The sequence below is a fragment of the Apodemus sylvaticus genome, chromosome 19 (genome assembly GCF_947179515.1).
Source record: "Apodemus sylvaticus chromosome 19, mApoSyl1.1, whole genome shotgun sequence".
Taxonomy (NCBI): domain Eukaryota; kingdom Metazoa; phylum Chordata; class Mammalia; order Rodentia; family Muridae; genus Apodemus; species Apodemus sylvaticus.
The window spans coordinates 19,054,564-19,064,935 of NC_067490.1; the positions used below are offsets into that span (position 1 = coordinate 19,054,564).

At 43.6% G+C, this 10,372-nt stretch overlaps 1 protein-coding gene across 3 annotated transcripts in view; it reads left to right on the top strand.

Moving 5' to 3' along the window:
* The first annotated feature begins 6,886 nt into the window (after positions 1 to 6,886).
* Positions 6,887 to 10,372, top strand: part of Cabcoco1 (ciliary associated calcium binding coiled-coil 1) — a 100,766-nt gene continuing 97,280 nt past the window's right edge. For 2 of the 3 annotated variants that reach the window (XM_052163498.1, XM_052163499.1), the window contains exon 1: positions 6,887 to 7,025. In XM_052163498.1, the coding sequence (XP_052019458.1) occupies positions 6,915 to 7,025 (111 nt within the window). In that variant the 5' untranslated portion in view covers positions 6,887 to 6,914. The remainder of the gene's footprint in view (positions 7,026 to 10,372) is intronic. The other variant, XM_052163500.1, reaches the window with a different exon arrangement.

The window sequence follows — 10,372 nt, forward strand, 5'->3', positions numbered from 1 at the left end:
TTCGAAACTTTTTAAAGCTCAAAATCCTTTCTCACAGAATTTGCATGAAAGCTATTATGTAAAACAGATAAAACAAGAATATATATATACATATATATGAAATGAGTTGAGAGGTCCCATAGAAAAGGGGACAATTCTTGCTTAGTCAAGGTACTCACTGGATTCCCAAGGGAACAGCAGCTCAGAAAATGTATTTGAAGAACAGAAGAGTCTCCTGCTATTAATTAAGTGGCACAAAGTTACTTTTGGATAGTTTTAGAAGCAGAGACAATAATGAAAATGGTTTTGCTTTATCTTTATTTTTAACTGTGTGTGTATGTGCCTGTCTATATGGCTATGCGCAAGCAATTATGGTGTCTGCAGAGGCCAGAAGAGGACATCTGAGTCCTTGGACCAGGAATGACAAGGATTCTGTGAAACACTGGATGTAGGTTGTAGGAACTGAACATCCATCCTCTGCAGGACCTGCAGGTGCTTTTATAGGCTGAGCCATCTCTCCAGCCCATGAAACCATCTGGTCAGATATAGCTTGCTAATTTAAAGCCATCTATAACTGTGTCAATATTTATGAAGGACACCAAGAAGGGCTAAGCTATCTGCAGAAAGGAGCCAACATTCTTAGCTCCACACTGGTAAAAGTTACCCACACTCAGAGAGATCTGTAACCATGGACAGACTGAGCAGTTGCCTTCATATCTTTACTGTAAGAACCCAATTATTGCTAACCTGTTGTCCAGCAGGGAGGGACCCGAGAGAATCCTCTGACCTTACTCATGACCCTTGATTGTCCAGTTGTCTGGGCTCTCACTGGCCAATTCCAACCATAAGCTATGATGCAAGAGGAATGGTAGTCCCATCTTTTGGATCCTAGAGAGTCCCACCTTTAATACACAGGCCTATTGGACAAGGCTAGAGTGGGTACAAAAGGCAAGGGGAACAGGCAAAGCAAGGTCCACATACCACAAAAGACAGGATCCAGTCTTTTTTTAACCCCTGAAGGCACAGCTTCCAGACAGCAAAGGAGGTAGGGAATGTTGGATTTGGTGTGGCTAAGGAAGGGTGACAAATGAGGAACAACCGTTTCAATAAACGTAGCAGAAAGAAAGGGAGTCCCTTACAGAACCATCTTTAAATATCCCCAGGGACAGGAAAAGATCATGATTCCTGATTTAGAGAAAGAGACTAAATATTTATCTGAGGATCAGAAGAATTCAGCACAAAGGGAGAATGAAGGTGTGTGCGGATTAACCCCAACCTGAGAAAGTTGAGCATGTTGAAGAGGAGTTTTCTTTGGGACCTCACTGCTACATCCACCCTAGGTTATAGGAAGTCATTCTTAGAATGGATACCACCACAGCAAGGTCACTTTCTGCATTAGTCACTGTATTTTCATGGTGATGTCATACCTGACAGAACAACTTACTAAGGATGGTGTACTTTAGACCCCATTTCAAGGGGATCTCTTATCATGGCACAAAGGGCATAGGTTCAAAGAGCTAATGAGATGGTGGCAGTCAGGGATGCAGAATAATGGGAACACTGACCCTTAGCTAGTATTCTTTATCTTTCTTCTTTTGCTTTACCTGGACCCTCAGCCCAAGGCATGGTACCTCTCCAGGTGGGTTTTCCTCCATCAGCTAACCCTCTCCAGAAATTGTGGGAAGCCATAATAGATCCTCACTAACAGCCCAGAGGGCTGACAGGACAAAGGTCCTGAGTAAAACAAAGAAGAGCCTCTCCCCATGAACTGCTGGTCAAAGGGAAGTCCTGAGATAACCTTGGGATGCTCCAGACTATGCAAACATCAGACGTCTTTACCGGAGGACCCTTATCTCTTCCTGCTGAGACTGCCAAGAATGCCCCTCCCTCCTTTGTTCTTGCCTCGAGGCGAGCTCTTTCTCTGAAAGCTTAAAACCTGTGTATCCTGGAAAATTAAACGAGACCTCGACAATTGAACCCCCCTTTGCCTAGTCTCCTTCTTTCTCTCCCCGCTTTGACCCTCAGGTAGCACCCCTTCAGAACCCTGAATAACTGGACCTGCTGGACGGGTCAAGAAATACCTTCATAAGTACACACCAGGAAATGTGCCTCATAACTCTCCTAAGTTATTTAGACCCAGTCAAGCTGGGTCTAAAATAAAGGTTAAGTATCACGGGTCACCCCTTTTCAGCTAAATACACCACCGCAACACTCAAAGGCATATTTTACTTCGAGCCCCAAAAGGGACCTGATGTTTCCTAATACGAATCATATATTCAAGACAAGTCCTGGTGGTCTTGATGGTTCTAATATTGCTCAAAAATCCCATTTTGGAGTCCTCTTTGAGACTAAAGCCAAACTGTTGGATTCGGAGCCTTTAAAAAAGTCAAGTAACTATTGGCGCAATTCCAGTAAACAAAGGCACAGAGGAGACATTCCATCCAAAAGGAAGAGCATAGGAATGGACGTGCCCCAAATGCCCATCATGGATGGGAAGCCTCAAGTCATGGGGCGCTACATCTGGCACACCTGGCATGTGGCACTGTGATGTGAATGCCAAGTGACTCAGGTTGTTCTTCCTCTAAAGTCTAGCTCTATTCCTTTCATGGAGACGGTCCACAACACATGGTCTGCATTCTTGGAGTTGACATATCTTGAGGTTTCTATCACACCTAAGACTTCTACTTGACAACTTCATATACTGGCTCCCTGTGAGGGTCTGATGCTATCAGTCACTGCCAGGATTTGCAGGCACTCCATAAATCTTAATGGATGATCCCATGACTCTAAAACATTTGCATTGTCAGTACCTTCAAACTCACCTCCATGGATAATGCCAAGGTCTACCACCAGCTCAAACAGTAGCTGGATTTCCTTGGACCATAACCACAGCAGGCTCTGAGTACCTGGGAAAACAAACCTTGGAAAACACTTCCATAGGCATCTCTTTAGGAGCAAAGTACTTGTCACCAGGGACGGTACTTTAAAGACGTTTACATTTCATACTCTGAGGCAAGTGATGGATGGAGTGTAGCATGTTCCTACTGACCTAGTGTGAAGCACTTTGCCTTTCTGTAATGGTGCTAATCTCTTGTTCCATACCTTTCTTCCTTGCCAAAATTCTGGTTATTTAAATCCTCAGATTTTTTTTTTTTTTTGCTTTGCTTTTGGCTTCTGACTCTCAAGGGTAAATATGGCTCCAAGTGACCTCCAAAGACCATTCCAGAGCCCCAATGCTAAGCTCCTCTGAAACTTTTTCCTGCCAAAATACCTTGCCTTACAGCTCTGAAGCCAGTCTTCCACAAAGTTTCAAGACAAAGATAAAATGGCCAATAAATTATTTTCTGGAATATACCATGAATGGTCTCTAGTCCAGTTCTAGAAGCCTATGGAGGACAGGAGACATGGTCAGGTTCAGTCAAGGAAACAGTGCTTCTTCTCTGTTGACGATTCACTACATCAGTTCCTTTTACTGTTGCTGTGACCACAGTACCTGATTCTAGTAACTTAAGGAAGAGATTACATACTCTAGCTCATGACTTCAGAGAGGTTGGGTCAGGGAACTTGCTTCTGTGTACTTGTACTGAGCATCATGGCAGAAGGAACATGAAGAGCTATGGAGTCCACAGATGACCAAGGTTGACAGTGGTCACCAGCTTTCTTTACTGATTGGTTGGTTGGTTGGTTGGTTGGTTGTCATCTCCTAAGTGTGTTTTACCAGGATAAGATCTCATCAGTTCCCTACCAGGAAGCTATCGACTTAAGCCACTTAGGTTAGATACAAGGACCTCTGAGGGTCTGCTAGAGGCCAAGGGTTAACTAGAGGATGTGAAAACTTTAACTATATTTCATAGTTGTCTGACTGTTCTCTACTGGTTAGTCTTCACTGCTAACTTATTACAGTCGAGAATTGTCTGGAAAGAATGAACCTCAGTGCAAGACTTGCCCAGATCAGACTGACCTGTGGTCTTGTCTGGAGAGAATTGTCTTGGTGGATGGTTGATATATGTGGGAGAGCCCAGCCCACTGTGGGTGGCACCATCCCCCAGAAGGTGGTTCTGAGATGTATAAGTCAGAAGAAAGCAGACACCAGAGAGAAAGCCAGGGAACAGAGTCCCTCCGTGTTTTCCTCCGTGTTCTTTACTTCAGTTCCTGCCCTGACTCACCTCAGTGATAGGCTGTAAACTAGCAGTGTAAACCAAATGAGCACTTCATTCTCTTACCTTACTTTGTTCGTAGAGTTTTTTATCATAGCAACAGAATACAAACTAGAATGTTATCCTTGCTGAAAACTAAACAGATGAGTGAGGGAAATGACTTACCAGTTAAATAGCTTTGTATGGATTTTCCTTTTTATACCAAACAGCCTTGCATTATTTCAAAGACTGTTTAAATTGGAGCTAAATCAGAATTCTGGTTCCTCTCACTACCTTTAAAGGATGAACGTGAGTGTTTCTAGCCTGATCCTCTAAAGAAGTTCCCTAGTATCAATTGCTCAGTTAAAATCCTTGGGAATGATAGTGTTTGCACGCGTAGGACACTGTGACTCTCATTTGTGCCATTATTCTGTCCATTGCTGAAAAACCTGACTGATATATAACATGAACCAGGGAGAATGGACTCAGAAAGAGCGACATGGAAATGTTTAGCCCTTATAAAAAAGATACCTCCAAGTCTCAGGGTCACCGTGTTCGGTCACTTAGTGCTCTGGGAAGCAGTCAAAATTCATCATCCAATTAACTTGTTCCTGAGCCCCAGCGTGTTTCTCTGGGGTTTCAAAGCACACCCTTCCCTTAACAGGCAACCTATACTTGAATTAGAAAACTTCTGAAAATACTCCTCACTACAGATGTGGAGGCTGGAGGGCTTTCATTACAGCAAGGGTCTATCTAGCTCAATGATCAGCCATTATTGGTTGATCAAAACCATCCCACATTTTATAAACGTGCCAAAAGTCAGGGAACACTACAAAATAATGTAAATGGCTGGAAACTCCAAAATCAATATTCTCCATTCAAGAAAGGCCTGATCAGGAAGCCTTAGCTGAGACGGCCTGGTGTGATATCTTCCTCACTGGCCTGTCTCCTCAAAAAGTGGGAGGTTGACATCAACCCAAATTTCTCCAAGTTAAAGAAACCTTCAGGCTAATGGGCTTTAAACACCATTCTACACTGGGGTGGGGGGTGTGAACATTCTGCCTCATAAAATTAAATGACAGCCTCCAAACCCACTTCTCTATAAATTATAACATTGAACGCATTAAGGTAACATTTGGAATTTCATGTTTCCTGAGGTACCACGCCCCATCAATGACTCCGTCTTTAGTGCAATGTTCCATCTACTTCTGGGGTCCAAAGCTAGAAATAAAGTTGCAAAATTGCCAAAAGAGAGGACAAAAACAGCTAAGGGGCAGTTAAATCTGTCCCATCATCGGAGGAAACCACAAACTGCTCTTAGGAGAAATAAATGTGTTTGCAGTTTAGCAAGCCCTAAATTGCAGGAATGTGAACCGTTCTAACTTCACAGAAAGTGGCTAGCTGCGTTCCAGTTCTTTGGAGTAAAGATCAAAAGGAACAAAAGAGAGAAAAAAATATTAAACACTTTAATGAGTTTGGAAGTATTAAGTCTGGCAATAACTACGAATTGACGGTATTTTTCACTAATTGAACACATTCTAAAATCCCTTTAAAATGGGATTAAAAGTCACAGCAATGTTGTTGAGTTTAATACCTTTGTACTGACAACTCAGCCAGTCCCTGGTAGAGTGAAAATTCCAAGGAAAAGCGACATTACAATGTGCTTGAAGAGATGGAGCGTATGTGAACTAAGCTAGCAGGTGGGCTATACCAGGATTGGGGTTGTTTAAACTACAAAAACACTTGAGGGAGAGACATGGTTATAAAGCTAAGTAAAGCAACATCTTAAATTTCCTCTGAAAGGCAACGGGAGAGCAGCAGTCTGGTTTGGTAAACTGGTCACTTTGCACAGCCTGAATCCAGCCAGGAAAAGTTGAATACAAACACCAGCACTATGAACACTAGGAGGTGCCAAGATCCCCTGAACATGTAACGCAATCATCTGTTCAATCTCTTTGGAAAGCTTTGAGGCCTTTAGTGGTTGTGATTTTATTTTATGCGTGGGGGAACTGACCCCTGGAGTGTCTGGATTTGACAGTAAGCATCTTTAATAGCAGCCTCCAAGCAGGTAAATGTATGGTGCATCCCACAGCCAAAGGAAGCATTGACTAATCCCTGCCCCCCCACCCCCCACACACAAAAAAAAAAATCCAAATATGTAGTAGGGTCCGGCTTGTAGCTCAGAGGTTAGTGTCTTTGCCTAGCACCTGGGCGACCCTGGGTTCAATCTGTGCATGCATAAAGTGGGTAAGATGCTCATGTTTGTAAGCTCTTGGGGGGGGGGGTGGAGGTAGGAGGATCAGCAATTCAAGGTCATCTTCAGCCCAGGCTACAAACCCCTTGCTTATGGAGGCTCTACACACTCCCAATATAATACCTTGTTGCTTCCAGGCTTTTTATTATGGAAATTTCAAACACTTGGGAGAGGAGACAACCCCACCTCTTCTGCAATTTGAATTCACTAGTCTCTGCCTAAGTTGCCTATTGTGGCTTCCATCACTAGCTAAATATACGCCTCTAAAATTAGGGTCAGCTTTTCCTACTGAAGACCACAACGCCACGATCAGACTTTTAAACGTTACAAAAATTGCTTAAGATCAGCCATCAAGAGCCAAAGCTCCAAACTCCTTTATCGTTTCCCTTTTAGAGTTAGCCTTCTGTGTCAACACCGGAATTGCTACTTAAGGTTTCTCAGTTTCCATTGTAATTCGAGCAGCAGGTGGCCTCACGGGTCCCATGAGTGGGCGGGGCTTGAGCTCCGGTTAGGCGTCACTGCCTCCCACCCCGGTTGCCTTGGCGATGAGGGCTGCTTCCTCTAGAGAAAACGTGGCAGGGTCGTCCACAGGATTGACCTCCTGGGGATTGACCACCCCTGGGGTGACGCCAGCAGGCAGCACTTCTGACTCTGAGGTATGCCCCCCTCCCTTTCCCGGCAGTCCAGGACTGGGTCGTCAGCTAATACCAAGGTCACTCAAGGTCAAGGCCAGAGTCACGGGGACTCAAAGGGTAATGGCCTGCAAGCTGCACCTTGAGGCAGGGGCTCCCAGGACCCCCACCCCCACCCCCCCAAACTCACCACCAAACCTGTGAGTTTACTCTGGAAAGTTCCAGCCTCACAACTATGCAAATCTTCAACTGGAAAAGCAAAAAAACGTAATCTCTGATCTTAAAGGGGACCAGCGCCTTTTTGCAAGTGCCACTGATTGACTGTGAAGATCAACAACTGTTCTAAAGGTTTTAAAGATTGCTGGGATCTGAGTGAGTCAGGGTTAGTTTCTGTTGTCACCTGGCCCCGGCCCAGGAGACAAGACCAAACACCCTGAGTTGAGAGACTGCTCTACCTCTGGCCTCCTGGCTCATAGTGAATTTGTCCCTGGTACTCCAGGGACCTCTTGGGTAACACAAGGTCACCTTAAGACCCTCTCCTAGTACCACCTCTCAATGGGTGCTGGACTGTAAGTCATTTAGCCCTTAGATTTAATTCTTGAAAGTTTATTATTATTGTACTTATTTGTGGGTGGGTAGATGAAAGTCCCAGGACTGGAGATCATTGTGGAGGTCAGAGGGCCACTTGATGGTTGGTCCTTGTGGGTCGGGTATTCAGCTTTGGCAGAAGGTGCCACACACCTTCCTAAGATTTTAACCACAAGTGCATCCGTTAAGGTTTTTTTTTTTTTAATGTTTAAATCTCCCCACTGAGTCTATCAAGTACTGTTTCCACGATGTTATTTTTTTCCTTCTTTTTTTTTTAAAGACTCTGAAGAGTGAATAATGAAGTGTTAATTAACACAGCTTTGTTCAGCCTCCATATTAGTCTAAACAACAACAGTCTTTGTGAAGAAGATAAGTATTCGCTGCAGACTCAGCACTCAGGAAGCACAAAGCCAATAATTTCATGACTTCCTCTCCAACCAGAGAGCGAGCCAGCCCCACCCCACCCCCGCCGGGTCCCCCTAGTACTGCAGGCAGACCGCAAAGCCTGCTGGCTCTCCCGTGAGCCTCTCTAAATAAAATTAGCATACATTAAATGCACATTTTAACATGATAAACTGGATCCTAAGCTCATTTCTCCCTTGTGATCGCTAATGTAAGTTAACATAATTTTTAAACCAGCATAGGAAACTTTCCAATTAAATTCTGTGCCATTTAAACATATACAAAATAGTCTATGACTATATGTTTCCTTGTGCCCATACGCTGACTTACCAGTGGATGTAATGATCTTTCTAAGAACATTCAGTGATTTGAGGTTTAATGAATCAGTATTTGAGGGGGGGGGGAGGAAGAGAGAGAGAGGGGGAGAAGGAGAGAGGGAGAGGGAGGGAGAGAGAAAGGGAAGGAGGGAGAGTGTTTAATAAAAAAAGACTGAGCTAATATATATAACATGAACATATACATAAATATATATCTCAATTTTTATTAGTTCAATCTTTTTATTAGTAAGAAACTGAAGAAATCCAGTTGCTCCCTGGGCTTACTTAGCAGTACCCCTTAACCAAGAACAGCAGTTAGTTAATATTCAGAGATGCATTTTCCATTTTCCAGCCCTGTAAAAACCGAGTCCTTTTAGAACACAGCAAGATGGTCCGCTATTGGGACTGCCCATCCGGGCTGCCTCCGGACTTTGAAGTTGGCACAAAACATGGCAAAAAGACCCTTGTAGGCCAGTGCCAGTGCTGCTGAGGAAGAAAGACCCTTGGGTCAGATTTCTTAATAGTGATTCACTTTAGGGTCTCTTTTCTGGTAAGTTCTGTATCTAAATTGACTCAGCCCGAAGGCCATCTAGTCAGTTGACTGAGGCATGCAAGAATGAACCATTTATTTTCTGGCTGAGGCTATCAGAAATAAACCACAAGCTACAATCGCTATGGTTCTCCATATGTTAAGGATGGGCAATGTGGAGAACAAAAATGGCTGCCCTACTCACATAGAAAGTCCTCAGGCACTTACGTTAGCACGTTGATAGCACAGGCAGCCCGCCGTGTGCCAGACCAAGTGGTCACTAGAAACTATAGTCTACACTGAGATGCCCTGAGCAGAGGGCGTGGGGCACAGAACCAGGAGAGGAGATTTTATGTGGAACATCCCATGAGCTCTGTTTGCTAGTATCTAAACCATGAAGTCCAGTTTCTTCAATAATGTTGAACAAAAATACCTCCTTTTGAAATGTGAGGCTAAACTTTCAGCCTTTATTTGTATGAATGTGCAAAGACAAAAGGAAAAAAATTAACAAAAATTGAAAATAAAGGGTAGCTATTATAGACCTGTGTGAAAATAGCTTATGAATAAAATTCTGCATCCTCCTGGCCAGTTAGTTCATAAATAGTATCTTCAAAAATGCCAACTCTTTTTTTATTAATTAATTAATTTTTATACTCCATGTTTTATTCCCTCCACTTCCTGTCCACCCTTTGACTGTTCCACATCCTATACATCCTCCCCACGGCCCTGTATCCATGTGGATGTACCTACCCACCACTACCATCACCCCACCCCGTCCTCTAAACTTGCTGGGGCCTCCAGTCTCTTGAGGGTTAGGTGCATCATCGCTGAATGAACACAGGCCCGGCAGTCCTTACTGTATGTGTGTTGAGGGCCTCATATCAGCTGGTGTATGCTGCCTGTTTGGTGATCCAGTGTCTGAGAGCTCTTGGGGGTCCCAATTAAATGAGACTGCTGGTCCTCCTACCGGGTCACCCTTCAGCTTCTTTCAGCCTTCCCAAATAAAGTAAAATAAAATAAAATAAAATAAAATATAAAATAAAATAAAATAATAAAATAGCTAATTCTCAGAAGAGCTATGGCTTAGCTCACATGAAAGAGCTATAGGGACTGAAATGTTTCTGTCCCGATTGATCCTTGTCGCTGAGTATGAGTTGTAGCACATCCCCAACAGGGGACATGAACGTGGTCCCTCTGATAAATCACCAGATTGCAGACATTATCTTACAGCTGAAGTTTGTCTTAGAGATTGTCAATATGTCTGGTGGGAATCTGTGGGCAGACTTACCTATACTCTGATGGCTCTCTAGAACGTTAGAAGTGGTCCTCAGAAACACCCTGTCGGGCTCAACGTGAATAACAAGCCTTCAGGTTTCCGAATTTTCAATATCACCCTAGAAACTTCTTATGATTGAACTATGATAGGTCAATGTAGATGAACCATTGCATGATACAGGTCAACCTGGGCAGACTGTGCGATGGTGGACAAAAAGAAAGATAAACATAACTAGACCTCAAAATGTCACCATCTGTAT